At 45.6% G+C, this 24,965-nt stretch overlaps 1 protein-coding gene across 2 annotated transcripts in view; it reads right to left on the reverse strand.

Moving 5' to 3' along the window:
- LOC147111665 (piwi-like protein 4) overlaps positions 1-24,965 on the reverse strand; it is a 137,081-nt gene that overhangs the window by 95,719 nt on the left and 16,397 nt on the right. For both annotated transcript variants that reach the window (XM_085998766.1, XM_085998765.1), the window contains exons 3-4: positions 15,740-15,830; positions 864-989 (exon numbers count right to left, since the gene is read on the reverse strand). In XM_085998766.1, coding sequence (XP_085854892.1) covers positions 864-989; positions 15,740-15,830 — 217 coding nt within the window. The remainder of the gene's footprint in view (positions 1-863; positions 990-15,739; positions 15,831-24,965) is intronic.

Below are 24,965 nucleotides of genomic sequence, written 5' to 3' on the forward strand. Positions count from 1 at the left end.
GTCAGATAAGTCAGTCCACCACATCATCAAGCAGGTCAATCAATCCTTGTCTGCCAGAGACAACACTTCTGTCACTTTCCCCATGAAAAACAGGCCACAATTTGAGAGGGTACCACAATTCTAGCAGGTAGCTGGTTTCCTTAAAGTGCAGGACCTCATTAATAGTAGCCACATAGCCATCAGGGTGCCTAACTGCAGCCCCATGGCATTTATGAATCATATAAAATAACCTATTTCATCAAATGCAGAGATAGTCTTGGACCACCACAATAGAATAATGCAGGTGATTTCAAGATACCATAACAGCAGTCACTATGCCTTCACCTTACTGCACTCCATGGTGCCACTACTATTTGAAGGAATAGCCTCAAAAATTACCACTTTTCTCTGTACACCTACTCCAGTGGGACCTAGGCATCTTTTCAGTTTCCCTTTAAATGTTGCTACTTTCAGGATTCCTCACCCTCCCATGCAACTGCACTCCCTGTGCACGTGAGGCTATTTAAATTATTTAAATATAATCTGAGTTTACAGAATCAGTCTGCCACGCAACCAACACTGGTGCACCCAGAAGCACTGCCCATTTTTAGCCCTGATCAAGGAATTGGCCCTCAGTTTTTCAGTCACAATTGCCTATATATATTGTGTATAGTATTCTGAAAGTCCATTAATGAAGTTATACTACAAAGAAACTACTTCTTCTAGAGTAGCTAATGATTGTTTGATTTGCTGTCAGATAACACAGCTTCAATAACATGCAATCATGACCATTTAGGTAAATTTTCACAGGAATATATTAATGATTTCTATGGCAGATGATTGAAAATGTATTTAAAATATTGAAGCCTAGTAAATTATTTTACCTGATTTAGAATCTTTCACATGTTGCATCGATTTCCTAGTATTTACCCCAAAATCAAAGACATTGCGCCTCTTGGGACGTCCTCTCTCCATCATTACTTTTCGTTCAAAACCAGCAGATATTGTCTCTGTTAAGCAAGAAAATTATTACTTTTAAGCCTGATTTTATGAAGCTCTTCTCCAGAGAACCTTGTCCATTGGGAGTGTGTATTTGTAAAACTGGCCCCTTAATGTTGCAAGTGTTAATGAACAATGGTTCTAAAATTCCACAGGAGTTTTCTCCCAATCTCCCGATAAAATTCTGGTGGCCGACAGGTGGAACCCCGAAGGAAGCGGTGAAGGGTAGAATCTTGCAGAATTTGAGAACCCACATGCCCATAAAACACCACTGCAGCAACACTGGCATGTACAGGACCAGAAAAGACCATTTATGCCAATCTGGTCAGCCATCGAGTTCAGAAGAAAAATACACAGTTCACTATTTATATCCCTCAATTGATTTTCTCACCAAAATGCCTGTACAACTCCCTATTAAAATTACTGATGTTATCAGCTTGATTGCTTCTCTGGACTGTCAATCCCAAACATTCACTTGTGTAAACATAAATAGTGCCACATGCTGTTTTTAAAAGTGAACTGTGTGATTTAGAAATGCGAGTTCATTAGAATCTTATATAATTGGTCCCAGATGCTCTACAGTGCAATCCAATAGTTATTAACACATAAAGGTAGGCAATACTGGTGAAATACAACATACTTCAATGTATATTTGGGATTGTTAATAAAATTATGAATGGGAATTGGAAAGGGACTAGCAGTCATATCTTGAGATGAATGACTATGTTTTGAAAGAGCTCTATAATTTTAGGCCATACTAATAATACTTAGTGTGACTCAATGGCAGTAGTTTTACCTGAAAATTTTTAAGTTAGCAGCTGTAATGTCAAGTAAAAAATTAACAGGAAAAAGAACAGAACAGATAAAAGGTGAGGAAAATTTCAGCACCTGTTTATCTACTATTGTGTACGAAGGTCATACATATGTACAACCAGTGTGGGAAGGGGAGGGGGTTTGTAAAAATCCTGACACTAGGCCTTGTGCCTACTCAATACTGAGTTCACTCAAACCATGGCCCCAATATTTATGAGGAAGCGGGGAGGGCGCAGGTGTATTGATTTCTTTGTGAGTTCAATGATGAGACATTTATGAAAGAGAATGAGTTTTAATCTAAAGTCTGTTCAACTCTTTTATACAGCTTTTACAGGAGACACGATGTCTGTGATGCATCTAGAATGAAACTGAAACTAAAACTAACTGCCTTGCTTCTCTCGGTCACATGCCCTCTGCTGGTCAGGCACAAGCAATCAATACATGCAAACATGCTATTAAGGCATGACAATCGAACAGGCAAATACCATCTCTATTTGCTGATATCATTACATCTCCTTTTCTTAAAACAAAAGTATTTCACTTTTAACTAACAACATGTTTTCTTTGTATTAATCTGCATTTTAACTGTAACACTTAATGAACTTACATTATCATTATCATGATCAAGGTTTTTTAACCTTGCTTTGTGTGTTCACATGAAATATGTCAATACACTAGAACTTGAAGAAAGAATAAGATAACATTACTTCCTTCTACAACAATAGTCCAAAGATGTGCGGGTTAGGTTGATTGGCTTTGATAAATTGACCCTTAGTGTTAGGGGGATTAAATACGTGGGGTTACGGGGGTAGGGTGGGGTATGTGTTGGTGTAGGGGTTACGGGGATCGGGTGGGATATGTGTCGGTGCAGGCTCGATGGGCCGAAATGGCCTCTATCTGCACTGTGGGGTTTGTGATTTCTGTGAATAGTCCTTAAATTTGCTCAATGAGTCTCTCAGGAGGCTTCACGTGTCTTGAGGATTTTCTGATTGATTGTCCTTGAATCTGAGTTGTTGCCTCAGATGATGTGTTCTCAGCTGTGTGATCAGGTTGTTCAACAGTATCAGTCTCTTGACCTGCTGTGGCTGGTCCCATGAGAAGATCTCGACGATTTCTTCTCAGAACAGCACCCTCATCTGTCTGAATGGTGTATGATCTTGGTTGAACTTCACTCAGGGCAGTTCCCTTCTGAGTCCATGTGTTTGTTTTGTCTTTGAACCTTACTTGGTCACCAGTGTGGAGTTCAGGTAGGTTTTGTGTTCCTCTGTCATAGTAATACCTTTGCTTTTCTTTCTGTTGCTCTTTGAACTTCCTCACTTTCTCCCCCTCTTTTGGTTTCAGGAGGTTCTCCGGGATGGGTAGGTTTGACCTTAGCCGACGTCCCATCAGGAGTTGGGCTGGTGACATACCACACTCGAGCGGCGTTGTGCGGTATACAAGCATGCTCTGGTAGAAGTCAGTTCCACTGTCTTTTGCCTTGTACATCAGTCTTTTCACTGTCTGGACCGATTTTTCCACTAGACCATTGGACTGTGGAAAGTGAGGACTTGACGTTGTGTGGACAAAGTCCCACTCTTTGGCAAAGTGTCGGAAACTTGCATTGTAAAACTGGGGTCCGTTGTCTGTGAAGACCTCGCTTGCCACGCCATGTCTGGAGAATATGGCTTTCATACATGTTATCACAGCATCTGCAGTGGTGGTGTACAGTCTACAAACCTCTGGATACAGGGAGTAATAGTCTGTGACTACAAGATAGTCCTTCCCTTGACATACGAATAGGTCAGCGCCTACCTTCTGGTAAGGTCTGTCTGGCGCTGGGTGTGGCTTTAGTGGTTCTACCGGATTGCTTGCTCGATATTTCAGGCATATTGTGCAGTTTGACACCTCATTTGTCACATCTTGGTTGATTCGTGGCCAGTACATCACCTCTCGTGCTCTTTTCTTACACTTTTCGATTCCCAGATGTCCTCCATGGATCTTTTTTAACATCTCTTTTCTCAGACTCTTTGGGATAACTATTTTACTTCCTTTGTAGATGATGTCTTCGACCACTGATAGCAGAGTACTGGAACTGCAGAGTGGAACTATGTCAGGTGAGCAGTCTTGCTTCATGTTGGGCCATCCATCCAAGATGCTTTTCCTCAGTCGTCTCATTGTTTCATCTTTGTTTGTCTCAGTCTTTATGAGCTCCATTTTTGCATCTGCTATGGGCAGTGCACTTGTGATCATGTCCACGTAGGCGTTCACTTTTTCATCCATTGTGGTGTTTGCGGGCTCACTTGGGTCAACAGCTCTGGACAACGTGTCTGCTGTATACATCAGTTTACCCGGTGTGTACGCAACATTCAGTGTATAGCGTTGCAGCCTGATCATCATTCTTTGTATTCTAAGCGGACAGCTATTTAGTGGCTTTTGGAACAATGCAATCAAGGGCTTATGGTCAGTCTCTACACTGATTGCTTGTCCTGCCACAAACTGGTGAAATCTTTCACAGGCGTATGTGATGCTGAGCAGCTCCTTTTCTATTTGAGCATATCGCGTCTGTCATTGAGCGCGATGCATATGCAATAGGTTGCCAGTAGTCATATTGTTGCAGAAGAACAGCACTGAGCCCACTCTGTGATGCATCTGATGATATCTTGATGGGTCTCGCTGGGTCATAAAACCTCAGAACTGGTTCCTCTGTGAGCAGTTTCTTTAGATCGCTCCGTGACTTCTCATGCTCATGATTCCATTCCCATTTTATGTTCTTTTCAGTTAGTCTTCTCAGTGGCGCCATCTTTTCTGAGAGGTTGGATATGAATTTCCCCATGTAGTTGATCATTCCATTAAACCTCTGTACGTCCTTTTTGCATTGTGGCTTTGGCATATTCTCAATGGCGGACACCTTTCTGGGATCTGGTCTGATGCCCTCACTGCTGAGGATATCTCCCACGAATGTCAGTTCTGTCACCCCGAGCTGGCATTTCTCTCTATTCAGCTTCAGGTTTGTTTTCCTTGTTGCTTCCAGCACTTTTTTCAGTCTCTCATCATGCTCAGTTCTCGTGGTTCCCCATACTATGATGTCATCCATTGATGTATCAACTCCCTCCAGGTGCTCATAGATCATATGGATAGTTTTGTGATACACTTCAGGAGCTGAGGCAATGCCAAATGGTAACCTTAGGAATCTGTATCTGCCAAATGGGCTGTTGAACGTGCACAGTCTTGAACTTGCTTCGTCCAATTTCATCTGCCAAAATCCTGATGATGCATCTAACTTGCTGAAATACTTTGCATTTGCAAACTGTGCCATGATTTCCTCACGTGTAGGAAGCTTGAAGTGCTCTCTCTTTATTGCTCTGTTTCGATCTCTTGGATCCAGGCAAATTCTAAGCTTTCCATTCTTTTTGTCCACTACGACGAGGGAACTCACCCACTCAGTTGGCTCATCTATCTTCTGAATCATGTTCAGGCTTTCCATCCTGTCCAACTCTGCCTTCAGTTGCTTTTGAAGAGCAAACGGAACTTTTCTGCATGGATGTATGACCGGTGTCATACTTTTATCTACTCTGATCGTGTGTTCTCCTGGAATGCAGCCTAGACCCTTAAATAGGTCGTTGTACTCTTTCATGAGTTCATCATAGACTGTCTCTCCTTCGCTTTCCACAACGAGGACTCTCTTTACCAGGTTCAGTCTCTCACAGGCTTTTAAACCTAGTATGGCTTGCACCTCCTTTGGCACCACGATTAATGCTAACGTGTGCTCTCTGTCCTTGTGTGTCACTTTGACAATGCATCTTCCTTTCACTGGTATTTCAGTACCTGAGTATCCTGTCACTTTCACTTTTATTCCATGTATCTTTGGTCTGGGTCTAATTTTCTTAAAATCAGTCTCTGATATCACATTAACTTGTGCTCCAGTATCCAATTTAAATGGAATGTGTATGTCATTCACTTTTAGTGTCAACATCCAGTCTCTTTCTTCTTTTTTGTTTTCAGACACAACATCCACATTGAACTCCTCTATCCCGCATTCATCTACTGCATGGACCTTGCTTTGTTGCGCTTGGTTCTTACAGCAACGGGCATAATGGTTGTTTTTGTTGCAACTATTGCATTTTTTACCATATGCTGGACACTTTTTTGGTGGATGCTGTGTACCGCATTGACTACATGGCTTTCGATTGTCCCTTTCATTTTCGTTCGCTGGCCACGCCTCTTTTTTCACATTGGCGCTCTTTTTGTTAAACGTTTTGTCCGTTCATTCTCACTGCATCCACGTTGCAGCTACTATCACTGAACAGCTCCTTTGCCTGCAACTTCACAGTCTCTGTAGCCCTACACAGTGCTATGGCTTTTCCCAGGTCTAGATCTTGCTCTCTTAGCAGTCTTTCCCTTAGACTATTATCTGGAATACCACACACCAGTCTGTCTTTTATCAGCGAGTCTGTCAGTCCCCCAAATTCACACGATTTGCTTCTGTTTCTCAGTTCAGTCACATACTGATCAATAGTCTCACCCGTTTTCTGAACACGTGAAAAATCTGTGCCTCTCAAACGTCACGTTACGTTTAGGTATGCAGTAGGCCTCAAACTGTTCCATTATTTTATCTAGCTTCATTTTGTCTCCATTAGCAGCGAATGTGAAGTTATTATACACCTCCAGCGCTTCATCACCCACGACATGTAAGAAGTGACGATTTCCTTTTATTACTTTTCTCGTCAGCTCCGATTGCTGATAAATACAACTCTAAACGTTGTTTGAATCTCCTCCAATTTTCAGCCACATTACCTGTCAACTGAAGCGTCGCCGGTGGGAGTAAACCTTCCATTTTTCACTTCGTTAGCTATTCTCTAATGGTAAGCAACGATGTTCTCTTTTGGCTTGCTAATCTGTGGAGAGCTGATTTAACTTCAGATTTTTTCTCTTCATCTCTTTCAATCACTTCTGACACCATGTATTGATTTCTTTGTGGGTTCAATGACGAGACATTTATGAAAGAGAATGAGTTTTAATCTAAAGTCTGTTCAACTCTTTTATACAGCTTTTACAGGAGACACGATGTCTGTGATGCATCTAGAACGAAACTGAAACTAAAACTAACTGCCTTGCTTCTCTCGGTCACATGCCCTCTGCTGGTCAGGCACAAGCAATCAATACATGCAAACATGCTATTAAGGCATGTCAATCGAACAGGCAAATACCATCTCTATTTGCTGATATCATTACAGCAGGGACACCAAATATGGCCGAAAAACATGGAGGTCCTGCTGAACTTAACAGCAGAACATTAACATTTTTTAGTTCCGTTTCTTGCCCGGCAGCTGACCAAATGGACAGCCTGGCTGCCGAGAGGGAAAACCAGTGACTGGAGGCTGCAGGCAGGGACCCTTGGGGATGATCCCCGGCAATCGGGAAGGGGATGGAGGCTAGGAAGCGATTGGAAGGATAGAGGTCGGCAAGTGATCAGATGGGGAGAGAGGTCAGCAAGCAATTGGGAGGGGGTAAGAGAGGTCGACAAGCAGGAGGGCTGGGGGAGTGGGGTAGGGCGAGGCCAGCAATCGGGGCTGGGGGAGGTTAAAGTTTTCCTTGAAGGGCAGGGGGCGCACTCCTGGCCCACAAAGAGCACGCTTGCCTCCCTTTCACTTCCGGGTTTCCCGACCCCTGGAAAACCTGTGCTGTAAGTCAATTTTAAATCGGGCTCCCAGTTGCATTGTGGGAGCCCAATTAAAATGTTAATTAAGCATCCCGCCTCTCCACAGCAGGACACTCAGATGCCCAGACATCCACCGCCATACAAAAGGCGGCGAGCATATGTGCGGTGTGTTGAGGGTGCATACCCCTTATTTAACACCCTCCGACCCTCTCCTGCCCATCGTAGAGGGGTTAATGTCGAGGCCCATGTTCCTGCAATGAGGCTGCATTGCTGCTACTTGAAGCTCCAAATGGTGGTGCGACACAAGCTCATTAACATATATGTAAATAAGGGCTTGCCTTCTACACCCCTCCCCTCCCTCATCTTGTGCCGTTTGCCCAAGAGAAGCAAAATCATTGCTTTAGGCAATTAAAAAACAGGAATGTTTTGCACCTCACATCCTGGGCTTTCACAATGACTTTTTTCTAAAGGTGTGTTGATTTAAGTTTTGGGAGATTTTCTTTATGTTTTAGCTCTACGTGTTGCTTTTATTGCATTTAGTTAGCTCCATTTTTGTTGTCATTTATCCCTGTATTTTTTTGCATTTTTCACCATTACCACAAGGTAGATTTTCTCTTTACTGTCTGGTGGTAATCTCGTGGAACAACTCAACCTCCCATTATATGAAATCAATGGAATGAAAATCTATAGCAGCCAGGTGATCCACTACCAGATTACCGCCTGGATGGTGAAGATGAAAATCTGATCCTATCATCTGAGGTATGATACCTTTGGAAGATGTGAGTGCGACAAAGCTTTCAATTGTATGCTGAAACTTTAATGCATCAATACTGAGATATGGGTATGCCTTTGATGCAATGAAAGAAGTGTAAGTTGTGAGGGCTTAGTATGGGTGAGCAGTAAATGTGTAAATGATTTACAAACACATTATGACATGGAATGTTGGGCTGTCTAACCAATATGGTACAGTTGGGCAACCTTACCTTGTCAGATTCCTTAAGGTTTGTTTTTCTTCTGCACCCTAATCCAAATCCTACAGGTAGTGTATACAGTTGGTTTTCTTGATGGGATACTACTGGTGATGAGCAGTGTTCACAGGGAGCACTGATCAGGAAACTACAGCCCCCACAATTCCCAATTTTTCATCCTGCTGCTGGATGCTTAAGCACCATTGAGCAAGGTATGTTAGTTTACAAGATAAATAAAGATGAAGGTGGCCATTTAGCCTATCTTAGCTCATCCACCAGAAAGACTCTCCTTATTACTGCATCTCATTTTTTCTTGACCGATTCCAGGGTTTTTGCCTGCAATACTCTACCCAGAATTTCACACAATGATTATCTTTGTGTGAAGAACTTCCCAATATCAGTCTTAAATTTTCCCTTTACGTACTAGTTTGAAGCGGTGTCCCTTTGTTCTATTCTCAGAATTGAGTTTGAAGCAATATTCCAGACTTACCTTTTCCATACTGTTTACTAACTTGTATAACTCTCTAAGGTTAACTCTCAATCTCCTCCTTTCAAGGTTAAAAAGTTCACCATCAGAATGCTCCCAGTATTTTCATGAGACTAGCACTATGGAGCAGCTTAAACCTCTGCGCCTCAGATGGTGATCTAGTACAAATCCAGCATGGATGAAATTCCAGATTTTCCACTCACTCTGCACCACACCCTGTCCCAGTGGTGCAAGAGAGCACAATTTCAGGCCCCTAGTTAATGGTGTAGAAAAGTACATCTGGAATATAAGAACATAATAAGAACATAAGAAATAGGAGCAGGAGTCGGCCAATCGGCCCCTCGAGCCTGCTCCGCCATTCAATAAGATGATGGCTGATCTGATCCTAACCGCCAATCTACTAGCACAGAACCATCTCCTGAATCTAACAGAATTAGACACACGAAATAGGATCAGGATCAGGCTACACGGCCCCTGGGCCCGCTCCGCTACCCACAGGGCCATGACCGATCCGAACCTAGACTCATGTCCAAATTCCTGCCCGCTCCCCGTAACCCTTAATTCCCTTTACTTCTAGGAAACTGTCTATTTCTGTTTTAAATGTATGTAATGATGTAGCTTCTACAGCTTTTTGGGGCAGCATCTTCCATGGACCCAGCACCCTCTGAGTGAAGTAGTTCCTCCTCATCTCAGTTTTGAAAGAGCAGCCCCTTATTCTAAGACTATGCCCCCTAGTTCTAGTTTCACCCATCATCGGGAACATCTTCCCCGCATCCACCCGATCCAACCCCTTCACAATCTTATATGTTTCAATAAGATCGCCTCTCATTCTTCTGAACTCCAATGAGTAGAGTCCCAATCTACTCAACCTCTCCTCATATGTCCATCCCCTCATCCCCGGGATTAACCGAGTGAACCTTCTTTGTACTGACTCGAGAGCAAGTATGTCCTTTCTTAAGTATGGACACCAAAACTGTACGCAGTATTCCAGGTGCGGTCTCACCAATACCTTGTACAACTGAAGCAATACCTCCCTGTTTTTATATTCTATCCCCCTAGCAATGAAAGCCAACATTCCATTGGCCTTCTTAATCACTTGCTGCACCTGCATACTAACCTTTTGAGTTTCGTGCACCAGGACCCCCAGATCCCTTTGTACTTCAGTACTTTCCAGTTTCTTGCCATTAAGATAATAACTTGCTCTACGATTTTTCCTGCCAAAGTGCATAACCTCACACTTTCCAGTATTGTATTCCATCTGCCAAATCTCTGCCCACTTACTTAGCCTGTCTATGTCCCCTTGCAGGTTTTTTATGTCCTCCTCACTCACTACTTTCCCTCCCATCTTAGTATCATCTGCAAACTTTGATATGTTACACTCGGTCCCCTCCTCCAAATCGTTAATATAGATTGTAAAGAGTTGGGGACCCAGCACTGACTCCTGCGGAACACCACTAGTTACTGATTGCCAGTCTGAGAATGAACCATTTATACCAACTCTCTGCCTTCTGTTAGATAGCCAATCCTCTATCCATGCCAGAATATTACCCACAATCCCGTGATTTTTTTATCTTAAGCAATAATCTTGTGTGGCACCTTGTCAAATGCCTTTTGGAAGTCTAAATACACTACGTCCACTGGTTCCCCTTTATCCACCCTATATGTTACTTCCTCAAAGAACTCCAGCAAATGTCTCAAACATGACTTCCCCTTCATAAAACCATGCTGACTTTGTCCTATTAAATTATGATTATCCAAATGTCCTGTTACTGTCTCCTTACTAATGGACTCCAAAATTTTACCTACCACAGATGTTAGGCTAACCGGTCTATAGTTTCCAGCCTTCTGTCTACTGCCCTTTTTAAATAAGGGTGTTACATTAGCAGTTTTCCAGTCTGCCGGGACCTTTGCCGAGTCCAGGGAGTTTTGGAAAATTATTACCAATGCATCCACAATCCCTACCGCCACTTCCCTCAAGACCTTAGGATGTAAGCCATCAGGTCCATGTGATTTATCCGCCTTGAGTCCCATTATTTTACCGAGTACCACTTCCTTAGTGATTTTGATCGTGTTTAGCTCCTCCCCCCCCTATAGCCCCCTGTTTGTCCAGTGTTGGGATATTCTTTGTGTCCTCTACTGTAAAGACTGATGTAAAATATTCATTCAGTGTTTTTGCCATCTCCATATTTCCCACCATTAATTTCCCGGTCTCATCCTCTAAGGGACCAACATTTACTTTAGCCATCCTTTTTCTTTTTATATAACTATAAAAACTCTTACTATCTGTTTTTATATTTTTTGCTAATTTACTTTCATAATCTATCTTCCCTTTCTTAATCAATCTTTTTGTTATTTTTTGCTGTCTTTTAAAGTTTTCCCAATCCTCTATCCTCCCACTAGATTTGGCTACCTTATATGCCCTTGTTTTTAGTCGAATACTATCCTTAATTTCTTTACTTAGCCACGGATGGCTGTCTTTTCTTTTACACCCTTTTCTTCTCAGTGGAATATATATTTTTTGGAAGTTGTAAAGTAACTCCTTAAATGTACACCACTGATCATGTATCGTCTTACCCTTTAATCTATTTTCCCAATCCACGCTACTCAATTCCGCTCTCATACCTTCACAGTCTCCTTTATTCAAGCTTAGCACGCTTGTTTGAGATACAACCTCCTCACCCTCTAATTGAATATGGAATTCAACCATGTTATGGTCACTCATTCCAAGGGGATCCTTTACTAGGACATTTTTAATTAATCCTGTCTCGTTACACAGGACCAGATCTAAGGTTGCTTGCCCCCTGGTCGGTTCAGTTACATACTGCTCAAGAAACCCATCCCTAATACACTCAATGAACTCATCCTCAAGGCAGCCCTGCCCAATTTGATTTGTCCAATTAATATGATAGTTAAAATCCCCCATAATTATAGATGTTCCCTTATTACAAGCCTCAACTATTTCCTGATTGATACTCCGTCCAACAGAGTTGCAACTGTTCGGAGGCCGATAGACTACGCCCACTAGTGTTTTTTTCCCCTTATTATTCCTTACCTCCACCCAAACTGTTTCATTATCCTGATCTTTTGACCCAATATCATTTCTCTGTATTACAGTGATTCCTTCCTTTATTAACATAGCCACCCCACCTCCCCTTCCTTCCTGCCTGTCCTTCCTGATCGTTAAATAACCTGGTATGTTTAATTCCCAGGCATCGTCACCCTGCAGCCATGTTTCTGTAATGGCCACAAGATCATACCCATATGTAGTTATTTGTGCCATTAACTCGTCTATTTTGTTACGAATGCTACGTGCATTCAGATAGAGAACTTTCAAATATGTTTTGTGACACTTAGTTCCTGCTTTTGCCCTTTTTATTACTTTACCTTTTACTCCATACCTTCTGCCCCTTCCTGACACGCTCTGGTTTTTAATTTCCCCACTGCTACCTAAGTCTATGACCTTCTCTGTTGTCATTTTTATTATTTGCTCTCTTGAATACTTGAACCTAAACCATGATGGTGGTTTGAGACAGTACAGGTTCAAACCAGATCATGGTCAATTTAGCTCACGTAAAGAGCATTCAACATGTGGACTGAATGTCTTGGTGGAGTATTGCGGGCAAAAACCCTGGAATTATTTAACAACATTTGATGAGGTCATGGGGAAATCGCAATTTCTTGCTGAATGGATGAACTGAGATAATTCTAATAGCCTTCCTCTTCTGTATTTACCTTGTGAACTCAGTATAGACGGGTTTGAAACCTAGATTTGTGTAATTCAGTACCTCACTAGGTGGCACAATTCCCAGTGAAACATTGGTAGGGGGGCACCTCCTTTGATTATAATAAAAGCATAGGACTGGTTATTTTCAAAGTTTTCAAAGTCTGAATGCAAAATAATCGTTTTGTTTAGTTGATAAACAGCATCTAAGGTAACATCATGTATTGAGCAATCAAGAATAGACATTTCAAAGATTCACAATGGCCATTTCCCTAAGAATTCAAAGACCAAAGTGAATGCTTTCATCTACCTGAACAAAAAGTGACGAGCAAAAAAGTAATAAAAGAGATGAAAAGTAAACTATTAAATGTGTACTCAAAGTAGATTTATCAAGTTTAGTTCACCATTAAATCAGCACAGGGCATTTGCCTTATATAGTTCACACAAACAATCCTTATTTACATAATTTGGCAGTTTGCCACTGACAAAATATAAAGCTGGCAGAATATTGGGGCTTTCGTTGTGGGGCCCAGAGAAGCACGCCTGCTCCTTCTGGCTTCACAAAGGAACAATAAACCTTACCCTTTCAGCATCTTCTGGGGCTGAGCCTCTTCGGTCTCAAGTTGGCCTGGCAGGAGAACTGCAGCAGCTTCATCACTCAAGTCTAAGTTAAAATCGCAGTCGGGTCCGATTACATCATCAGAACCCCACATGCATATGTAAAGAAGGACCCTGCTGGCTTTGAGCAGGTGTCCTTACCACCTACTCAGGAGACCAGGATCCTGGTGACTTTATGGTGGGTAAATAACTCAGGGCATTTTAACTGCCTACCTACTTAATTTCTGCCTTGGGGGTAGCATTATAATCACCTCCTAATTCAAGGGGTCAATATAACAAAAGTACCCAATTAATTAGAGGATCTTGAACAGAATTTTAACAGTACAGCTGACAGTAAGGCTCAACTCGTAGAATGTCAGGAGAATGAACAAGTACAAGAGCATGGAAGTTATGCTAAACTTTTATAAATCACTGGTTAGGCCTCAACTGGAGTATTGTTTCCAATTCTGGGCATCACACCTTCGGAAGGATGTCAAGGACTTAGTGTGCGCAGAGGAGATTTACTGGAATGGTACCGGGGATGCGGGACTTCTTATGTGGAGGGACTAAAGAAGCTGGGGCTGTTCTCCTTGGAGCAGTGAAGTTTATGGGGAGATTTAATATATGTGTTTAAAAACATGAACAGTTTCAATACAGTAAATAAGGGTAAACTGTTTCCAGTGGCAGAAGGTTTAGTAACCAGAAGATTTAAGGTAATTGGCAAAAGAACCAGAGGCTAGCTGAGGAGAATTTTTTTTAGCAGCGAGTTATGATGATGTAAAATGCACTGCCTGAAAGGGTGGTGGAAGCAGATTCAATAATAACATTCAAAAGGGAATCTGATAAAACACTTGAAGGGGAGAATTTTGCAGGGCTATGGGGAAATGACAGGTAATGGGACTAATTGGACAGCTCTTTCAAAGAGCCGGCACAGGCACTATGGGCGGAATGGTCTCCTATCATGCTGTATCATTCTATGAGCAAAGAAAATCTGCCAGGAGTATCTGGAGGTATAAATATAAGAGACAGATGCAGAATAGCAATAAAGTTGATTAATGTTGCAGAGTTTACAAAACTCCACTCTACTCCCACCAGGATTGCAAAAGACTTTGGGGGAAAAATTGGGTGAGTAGCGCCACCTGTTAGTGCCTCCCGCGATATTCAGCAGGGACGCTAATGGTGGAGTTAGCCATTTGCGCTGCGCCGCCACCGATGACGTCATCGGTGTGCGCAGCGCCCCATTCGCGCCCCGTTCGCGATATTTGGTAGCGAACGCCGCAGTTGCGATGTTCGCTACCCACGCCCGGTTCACGGGGCCTTACTGTGCTGGCAGCGGCGCAAGTTAAGGTGGAGGTGCGGGGCGGCCGCCTTTTTCGGCGGCCGCCTGCCAGCACCTCCATCCCCGGCCTCCAGACCACCCCCCGCGGCATTGCCGGCTGTTTCCCAAGAGCCCGGCACTTCTCCTTGGTGCCGGGCTCGTTTGCCGGCACTCGCGAGCGGGGATCGCGCTGTTGCTGGCCCCTCCCCCTTAACAATGGGAGGAAGGCCTGCAGTACCGCAGCGTGCCATGCCGCAGCGTGTGGCGCTGCGGCACGTTGCACTGCGATATTCAGTTTCAGTGCCCTAAGAGGGACGCGGAGCGCCTCGAGCCTCGCCCCGTCTCCCTCTAGGGGCAATGGAACTGAATATCTGACGATCGCTAAAGCCTCGAACGCTGCGCTAAATCCTGCGCTCAGGCGACTTTTGCGCCCCAACCCAATTTCTAGGCCTTTGCATTTATATAGCACCTTTCACAACATCAGGACATCCCAAAGCACTTTACAGCCAATGAAGTACTTTTGAAGTGTAGTCACTGTTGTAATGTAGGAAACGTAACAGCCCATTTGCACACAGCAAGCTCCTACAAACAGCAATACGATAATGATCAGATAATCAGCTTTAGTGATGTTGATTGAAGGATATAAATATTGGCCAGGACACCAGGGATAACTCCCCTGCTCTTCTTCGAAATAGTGTCATGGGATCTTTTACTCCAGCTGAGAGGGCAGTCAGGGTTTAACGTTTCAACTGAAAGGCGGCACCTCTGACAGTGCAGCACTCCCTTAGTACTGCATTGGAGTGTCAGCCTAGTTTTTTGTGCTCAAGTCTCTGGAGTGAGACTGGAACCCACAGGGACCCTCCCATACTTTTCCAATGATTACACCATTCCATCTGGTATAAGAACGGTATAAGAAAAAGAGTATGTAACTGTGGTACATGAACAATGATTCAAACGTGACAGGAATTTCAGTATAATCTTGTTTTCGGCACCATTTATTACTTTATACCCCCATTGATATACATTGTGCAATGCAAAATTATCTGAGACCCCACACTACTACCAGAGCTTAACACACAGCAGGTGACTCATTGGAAAATCACAGGCCAGTCACCATGATTTTCTGATAAACAACCTACTGCATGAGACCCCATGAGTGGTGTAGAGTCTCAGAACAATTCATCCCTAATTCTCCAATAACAATTTACAATGAGCTCACGACTGCATTCTTCTGATTTCCTTTGATTGTGGCTATTCCCAAAGGTCTCCATTTGTCTAAGGGTAGATGTTCTCTGACTCACAGCTAAAACCTAAAACAAGATGAGAGAAATTACGATATTGCGAGGATGACATTTATTACAGTATCACACTTCAACTTTTTTGTGGTCTTTAAAAATATAACTGATGCATAACAACAGCTTGCATTTATATGGTGCCTTTAATATAGAAAAATGTCCCAAGGCCTTTCATAGTGGCGAAATCAAAAAAATTGACACTGAGCCAAAGAAGGAAAGATTAGGAGGGATGAATAAAAGCTTCGTTAAGGAGATGAGTTTTAAGGCAGGGTCTTAAAGAAAGTGGTTGCATTTATATAGCACCTTTCAAAACACTTTTGAAGCGTAGTCACTATTGTAATGTAGCGGACCACAGCAGCCAATTTTCAAAGTAAGATCCCACAAACTGCAATAAAAAAAAAAGGCCAAATAATCTGTTTTAGTGATGTTGGTTGAGGGATAAATATTGGCAGGAAACCAGGGCAACTCCCCTGCTCTTCATCACATAGTGCCTTGGAATTTTTCCATCCACCTTGGGGCTGGCAGAGCCTCGGTTAAGCATCACATCTGAAAGACAGCCCCTCTGACAGTGCAGCATTCCCACAGTACTGCACTGAAGTACAGTATCATCCAGATTATGTGCTCATCTCTGGAATGGAGCTTGAACCCACGTATTTCTGATTTGAGTACTACACTGAGCCATGGTTGACACCTCCGCTGCCTCCATAGGAGAAAAAGTGAAGTGGTTTAATGAGGAAATTCCAGAGCATGGGGCCGAGGCAGCTGAAGGTAACACAGGTTACAACGTTATATGGGTATAAAAGGCATTCACCTCTGAATTTCAGATGTATACTGCAGAGAGGGTTGAACCAGCCAACAGCTATTTAACTTTCACACAGAACATGCTAATGTCCAGGCTTTAGTTTCCTGGATCACTGGGTCTGCTTCTGGGAAAGGTGGGACTTGTACAAGTCGGACGGTTTACACCTGAACCAGAGGGGAACCAATATCCTAGCGGGGAGGTTTGCTAGCACTGCTGGGGGGGGTTTAAACTAACTTGGCAGGGGGATGGGGTACAGAGTGGAGCTATAGCAGGGGGTGATTTACAGCCAAAGACAGAGAAAAAAACAAGGCAGAGCAAATATGTGAAGGCAAAAGGGAATATGGCAGGGCTGGAAGGCATTTATTTTAATGCAAGGAGTCTTGCAAATAAGGTGGACGAACTGAAGTTGTTGTTGAACACATGGGAGTACGATATTGTTGCTATCACGGAGACATGGTTGAGGGAGGGTCAGGACTGGCAGCTCAATATTCCGGGGTATAGAATCTTCAGGCGAGACAGAGGGGGGTGTAAAAGGGGAGGGGGTGTTGCAATATTAATTAAGGAGTCAATTACTGCTGTAAGGAGGGATGATATATTAGCGGGTTCCTCTAATGAGGCCATATGGGTAGAACTTAAAAACAAAAAGGGGGCAAGCACTTTGCTGGGAGTGTACTATAGGCCCCCAAACAGTCAGGGGGAGATAGAGGAACAAATGTGTAGGCAAATCTCAGAAAAGTGCGAAAATAATAGGGTAATAATAGTGGGGGATTTCAACTTCCCCAATATAAATTGGGATAGTCAGAGTGTGAAAGGCTTAGAGGGTGCAGAATTCTTAAAGTGCATCCAGGAGAGCTTTTTGAGCCAACATATAGAAAGTTCTACAAGAGAGGGGGCGATACTGGACCTAATTCTGGGGAATGTAGCCGGGCAAGTGGTGGAAGTGTCAGTAGGAGAGCATTTTGGCGACAGTGACCATAATTCGGTGAGATTTAAGGTGGTCATGGAAAAAGACAAAGACGGCCCGGAAATAAGGGTTCTAAATTGGGGGGAAGGCCGATTTTAATATGATAAGGCAGGATCTGGCCAAAGTGGACTCGGAGCAGCTACTTATAGGAAAATCCACATCAAGACAGTGGGAGACTTTCAGAAGGGAAATAGAGAGAGTACAACGCCAACATGTTCCTGTAAAGGTCAAGGGTGGGACCAACAAGCAAAGGGAACCTTGGATGACAAGGGATATACAAAAATGCATTAGAAATAAAAGGGGGGCTTTTGGCAGTTACAAAAGACCAAAGACGGAAGAAGCCCTAGAGGAGTATAAAAAGTGCAGGGGCATACTTAAAAAAGAAATTAGGAGGGCGAGGAGGGGCCATGAAATAACACTGGCGAGCAAAATAAAGGAAAATCCTAAGATGTTTTATAAGTATATTAAGGGCAAGAGGATAACCAGGGAAAGGGTAGGGCCCATTAGGGACCAAAGTGGCAATCTGTGTGTAGAGCCAGATGATGTAGGCGGGGTTTTAAATGAATTTTTTGCATCTGTGTTCACTATGGAGAGAGACGATGCAGACATAGAAATCGGGCAAGGGGACTGTGACATACTTGAACATATTAGCATCGAGAGGGAGGAGGTGCTAGCGGTTTTAGCAGGCCAAAAAGTGGATAAATCCCCAGGCCCGGACGAGATGTATCCCAGGCTGCTGTGGGAGGCAAAGGAGGAGATTGCAGGGGCTCTGACACAAATTTTCAGAACCTCTCTGGCCACAGGGGATGTACCAGAGGACTGGAGAACAGCTAATGTAGTACCATTATACAAGAAGGGTAGCAGGGATAAACCAGGGAATTACAGGCCAGTGAGCCTAACATCTGTGGTAGGGAAATTATTGGAAAAAATTCTGAGGGACAAAATTAGTCTCCACTTGGAGAGGCAAGGATTAATCGGGGATAGTCAGCATGGCTTTGTCAAGGGTAAATCATGTCTGACAAATCTGATTGAATTTTTCGAGGGGGTGACTAGGGGGGTGGATGAGGGAAATGCTGTGGATGTGGTTTACATGGACTTCAGTAAAGCTTTTGACAAAGTCCCGCATAGGAGACTGGTCAAGAAGGTAAGAGCCCATGGGATCCAGGGTGCCTTGGCGCGTTGGATCCTAAACTGGCTGAGTGGCAGGAGGCAGAGGGTGATGGTCGAAGGATGCTTTTGTGACTGGAAGCCTGTGTCCAGTGGGGTACCTCAGGGATCGGTGCTGGGTCCCTTGTTGTTTGTGATCTACATAAATGATTTGGATGAGAATGTAAAAGGTATGATCAGTAAGTTCGCAGATGACACGAAAATTGGTGGGGTGGTAAATTGCGAGGAGGAAAGCCTCAGGCTACAGGACGATATAAACGGGTTGGTCAGATGGGCGGAAAAGTGGCAAATGGAATTTAACCCTGAAAAGTGCGAGGTGATGCATTTTGGACGGACAAATAAGGCAAGGGAATACACAATGAGTGGTAGGACCCTAGGAAGTACAGAGGGTCAGAGGGACCTTGGTGTACATGTACATAGATCTCTGAAGGCAGCGGAACAGGTAGATAAGGTGGTTAAAAAGGCATCTGGGTTACTTGCCTTCATTAGCCGAGGCATAGAATATAAGAGCAGGGAGGTTATGATGGAGCTGTACAAAACGCTGGTGAGGCCACAGCTGGAGTACTGTGTGCAGTTCTGGTCGCCTCACTATAGGAAGGATGTGATTGCTTTGGAGAGGGTGCAGAGAAGATTCACCAGGATGTTACCTGGGATGGAGCGCCTCAGCTATGAAGAAAGACTAAACAGGCTGGGGTTGTTTTCCTTGGAGCAAAGAAGGCTGAGGGGGGACCTGATTGAGGTGTACAAAATGATGAGGGGCATAGATAGGGTAGATAAAGAGGAACTTTTCCCCTTAGTAGGGGGGTCAATAACAAGGGGGCATAGATTCAGGGTAAGGGGCAGGAGATTTAGAGGGGATTTGAGGAGGAACTTTTTCACCCAGAGGGTGGTTGGAATCTGGAACTCACTGCCTGAAAGGGTGGTAGAGGCAGGAACCCTCACAACATTCAAGAAGCATTTGGATGAGCACTTGAAATGCCATTGCATACAAGGCTATGGACCAAATGCTGGAAAATGGGATTAGACAGGACAGGGATGGATGGGTGGCGCGGACACGATGGGCCGAATGGCCTCTTTCTGTGCTGTAAAACTCTATGACTCTATGACTCTATGGCTCAAAGTATCCTTTATATAGCTGAGACAACCCAAGAATTAGTGTTTCAAAAGCAGAGTAATAATTAAAAAGTCACATAAAAAAAATAACAGAACAAGGCACCTGGGAACTCATAATATTTGCAAGATGCTCGGAAGAGGAACATCAAATGACCCAGGTAAATTACTTGTTTATTTGCACAAAATAACTAACTGAGAACACAGGCAGAAGGTGGTTGTAAATCTGTGATAAATGGCATAATTATTGCGTACTGAGTCAGTAAAACAGTAACTTCTGTTACAAAGCACAGAGGGCAGGGTTGGTGGACCAATGCAATAGATGAGAACATTTTCAGGTCAAGTGAAAACAATGTTACGTTATTCAGCTTTCCAACTTAAACTCAAATATATAGAACTAGCTGGGGGTGCCCGGCGGTGCCGAGGCTTTATTGAGGGCATGTTGTTGTTGGAAGAGAGAGCAGGAGCGACTGGGGGGGAAGGAGAGAGAGGGAAGGAGGGAAGGAGAGAGAGAGAGGGGGGAAGGAGAGAGAGAGGGGGGAAGGAGAGAGGGGGGAAGGAGAGAGAGAGGGGGGAAGGAGAGAGAGAGGGGGGAAGGAGAGAGGGGGAAGGAGAGAGAGAGGGGGAAGGAGAGAGAGAGGGGGAAGGAGAGAGAGAGGGGGAAGGAGAGAGAGAGGGGGGAAGGAGAGAGAGAGGGGGGAAGGAGAGAGAGAGGGGGAAGGAGAGAGAGAGGGGGGAAGGAGAGAGAGAGGGGGGAAGGAGAGAGAGAGGGGGGAAGGAGAGAGAGAGGGGGGAAGGAGAGAGAGAGGGGGGAAGGAGAGAGAGAGGGGGGAAGGAGAGAGAGAGGGGGGAAGGAGAGAGAGAGGGGGGAAGGAGAGAGAGAGGGGGGGAAGGAGAGAGAGAGGGGGGAAGGAGAGAGAGAGGGGGGAAGGAGAGAGAGAGGGGGGAAGGAGAGAGGGGGGAAGGAGAGAGAGAGGGAAGGAGAGAGGGGGGAAGGAGAGAGAGAGGGAAGGAGAGAGGGGGAAGGAGAGAGGGGGAAGGAGAGAGGGGGAAGGAGAGAGGGGGAAGGAGAGAGGGGGAAGGAGAGAGGGGGAAGGAGAGAGGGGGAAGGAGAGAGGGAGGAGAGAGAGAGGGGGGAAGGAGGAGAGAGAGGGGGGAAGGAGAGAGAGAGGGGGGAAGGAGAGAGAGAGGGGGGAAGGAGAGAGAGAGGGGGGAAGGAGAGAGAGAGGGGGGAAGGAGAGAGAGAGGGGGGAAGGAGAGAGAGAGGGGGGAAGGAGAGAGAGAGGGGGGAAGGAGAGAGAGAGGGGGGAAGGAGAGAGAGAGGGGGGGAAGGAGAGAGAGAGAGGGGGGAAGGAGAGAGAGAGAGGGGGAAGGAGAGAGAGAGGGGGGAAGGAGAGAGGGGGAAGGAGAGAGAGAGGGGGGAAGGAGAGAGAGAGGGGGGAAGGAGAGAGAGAGGGGGGAAGGAGAGGGAGGGGGGGAAGGAGAGAGAGAGGGGGAGGGAGAGAGAGGGGGGGAAGGAGAGAGAGAGGGGGGAAGGAGAGAGAGAGGGGGGAAGGAGAGAGAGAGGGGGGAAGGAGAGAGAGAGAGGGGAAGGAGAGAGAGAGAGGGGAAGGAGAGAGAGAGAGGGGAAGGAGAGGGGGGGAAGGAGAGAGGGGGGGAAGGAGAGAGAGGGGGGAAGGAGAGAGAGGGGGGAAGGAGAGAGAGGGGGGAAGGAGAGAGAGGGGGGAAGGAGAGAGAGAGGGGGAAGGAGAGAGAGAGGGGGGAAGGAGAGAGAGAGGGGGGAAGGAGAGAGAGAGGGGGGAAGGAGAGAGGGGGGAAGGAGAGAGGGGGGAAGGAGAGAGAGGGGGGAAGGAGAGAGAGGGGAAGGAGAGAGAGGGGAAGGAGAGAGAGGGGAAGGAGAGAGAGGGGAAGGTGAGTGAGGGGAAGGAGAGAGAGGGGAAGGAGAGAGAGGGGAAGGAGAGAGAGGGGAAGGAGAGAGGGGGGGGGGAAGGAGAGAGAGGGGGGGAAGGAGAGAGAGGGGGGGAAGGAGAGAGAGGGGGGGAAGGAGAGAGAGGGGGGGAAGGAGAGAGAGGGGGGGAAGGAGAGAGAGGGGGGGAAGGAGAGAGAGGGGGGGAAGGAGAGAGAGGGGGGAAAGGAGAGAGAGGGGGGAAGGAGAGAGAGGGGGGAAGGAGAGAGAGGGGGGAAGGAGAGAGAGGGGGGAAGGAGAGAGAGGGGGGAAGGAGAGAGAGGGGGGAAGAGAGAGAGGGGGAAAGAGAGAGAGGGGAAGGAGAGAGAGGGGAAGGAGAGAGAGGGGAAGGAGAGAGAGGGGAAGGATAGAGAGGGGGAGGAGAGAGAGAGGGGGGGAAGAGAGAGAGAGAGAGAGAGAGAGAGAGAGAGAGACTGGGGGAGAAGAGAGAGAGAGAGACTGGGGGAGAGAGAGAGAGAGATTGGGGGGAGAAGAGAGAGAGAGATTGGGGGGGAGAAGAGAAGAGAGAGAGATTGGGGGGAAGAGAGAGAGATGGGAGTGTGTGAGAGAGAGAGAGAGAGGAACTGTGAGAGAGAGAGAGTGGAAGTGTGAGAGAGAGAGAGACTGGAAGTGTGAGAGAGAGAGAGAGACTGGGAAGTGAGAGAGAGAGAGCGAGACTGGGAGTGTGAGAGAGAGAGAGAGAGAGAGAGAGAGAGTCTGGAGTGTGAGAGAGAGTGGGAGTGTGTGAGAGAGAGAGAGATTGGGAGTGTGAGAGAGCGGCTGGGAGTGTGAGAGAGAGAGAGATTGGGAGTGTGAGAGGGAGAGAGAGAGATTGGGAGTGTGAGAGAGAGAGAGAGAGAGAGAGATTGGGAGTGTGAGAGAGAGAGAGAGAGATTGGGAGTGTGAGAGAGTGAGAGATTGGGAGTGTGAGAGGAGAGAGAGAGAGAGAGAGATTGGGAGTGTGAGAGAGAGAGAGATTGGGAGTGTGAGAGAGAGAGAGAGATTGGGAGTGTGAGAGAGAGAGAGATTGGGAGTGTGAGAGAGAGAGAGAGATTGGGAGTGTGAGAGAGAGAGAGATTGGGAGTGTGAGAGAGAGAGAGATTGGGAGTGTGAGAGAGAGAGAGCAGGGCAGAACTAGGCCAAAATCCATTAATAATCACTATCCAAAAAAGAGCCACAAATTTTGGAAACACCTAGAAATGAGCAACCCCCAATGCTATCATTATGAAGCCCTGAAATGCCAAGAGAGGACCATAAAGAAGAATACCCTCAGTCAACTAGTCCTGGGACTCAGTGAAGTAACTACTAACAATAACCAGTCCCAGGACAGTGACAGCGTAACACAAAGAATTCGACCAACACAATCGTCGCTTAGCAAAAAGAAAAATATCTGTCATATTGGGCAGAAACAACAAAAACCCAAAGCAAACTCAATTGCTACTTGGCCCTAAACAGACAATACAACATGGCTGATTACCTGACCATGGTAAAGGATAGCAAACTGAGAAAAACTTTGACAATGTACAGACTTAGTGAACATAGCCTGGCCATCGAAAAAGGTAGACACAGGCAGACCCGGCTACCAAGAGAGGACAGGATATGCTCTCACTGCAGTCAGGGAGTGGTGGAGACAGAGATGCACTTCCTCAAAGCTTGTAGAAAATATCAGGGCATAAGGGAGAATTTCTACCCAAAATTCACAAAAATATGCCCGGATTTCAGAATTTGAATGACGACCAAAAACTCCCATACCTACTAGGGGAAGAGAGAAATTGTATAACACTAGCGGCACACTATGTTACAGCTTGCCATAAACAGAGGGACAACCACTAAATATAAGAAAAGAGTATATATAAATTATATGAAAGTATATTTATACACTCAGGGATATATCTGTTTATACACTGTATGGATAGATCTGTATTTTTGTGAACAAACATGAATGTTTTTCGATGCTTTGGCAACATAAGATGTAACTTGTCATGCCAATAAAGCGATTTGAATTGAATTGAATTGAGAGAGATTGGGAGTGTGAGAGAGAGAGAGAGATTGGGAGTGTGAGAGAGAGAGATTGGGAGTGTGTGAGAGAGAGAGACTGGGAGTGTGTGAGAGAGAGAGACTGGGAGTGTGTGAGAGAGAGAGAGACTGGGAGTGTGTGAGAGAGAGAGAGACTGGGAGTGTGTGAGAGAGAGAGAGAGACTGGGAGTGTGTGAGAGAGATTGGGAGTGTGAGAAAGAGGGATTGGGAGTGTGAGAGAGATTGGGAGTGTGAGAGAGAGAGAGATTGGGAGTGTGAGAGAGAGAGAGAGATTGGGAGTGTGAGAGAGAGAGAGACTGGGAGTGAGAAAGAGAGAGATTGGGAGTGTGAGAGAGAGATTGGGAGTGTGAGAGAGAGAGAGATTGGGAGTGTGAGAGAGAGAGAGATTGGGGAGTGAGAGAGAGAGATTGGGAGTGAGAGAGAGAGATTGGGAGTGAGAGAGAGAGACTGGGAGTGAGAGAGAGAGACTGGGAGTGAGAGAGAGAGACTGGGAGTGAGAGAGAGAGACTGGGAGTGAGAGAGAGAGACTGGGAGTGTGAGAGAGAGAGATTGGGAGTGTGAGAGAGAGAGATTGGGAGTGTGAGAGAGATAGATTGGGAGTGAGAGAGAGAGAGATTGGGAGTGAGAGAGAGAGATTGGGAGTGTGAGAGAGAGATTGGAGTGTGAGAGAGAGAGAGACTGGGAGTGAGAGAGAGAGACTGGGGAGTGTGAGAGAGAGAGATTGGGAGTGTGAGAGAGAGAGATTGGGAGTGTGAGAGAGAGAGATTGGGAGTGTGAGAGAGAGAGATTGGGAGTGTGAGAGAGAGAGAGAGAGAGAGACTGGGAGTGAGAGAGAGAGACTGGGAGTGAGAGAGAGAGACTGGGAGTGAGAGAGAGAGATTGGGAGAGAGAGAGAGATTGGGAGAGAGAGAGTGAGAGAGAGAGAGAATGGGAGTGAGAGAGACTGGGCCGCCGCGGCCGCTCACCTGATGGCTTTGGGTCGGGCTCTGGGGCGGGGCCGTGGACGCCGCAGGGTGGTTTTGTGCGCGGCAGCTCCCGGCACGGCCCGCCGCGGCCGGTGACCTGGTGGCTTTGCGTCGGGCTCTGGGGCGGGGCTGTTGACGCCGCGGGGAAGTTTTGTGCGCG

The sequence above is a fragment of the Somniosus microcephalus genome, chromosome 10, assembly GCF_052327205.1.
Source record: "Somniosus microcephalus isolate GS21.2 chromosome 10, FLI_Smic_1.0, whole genome shotgun sequence".
In the NCBI taxonomy this organism is placed as follows: domain Eukaryota; kingdom Metazoa; phylum Chordata; class Chondrichthyes; order Squaliformes; family Somniosidae; genus Somniosus; species Somniosus microcephalus.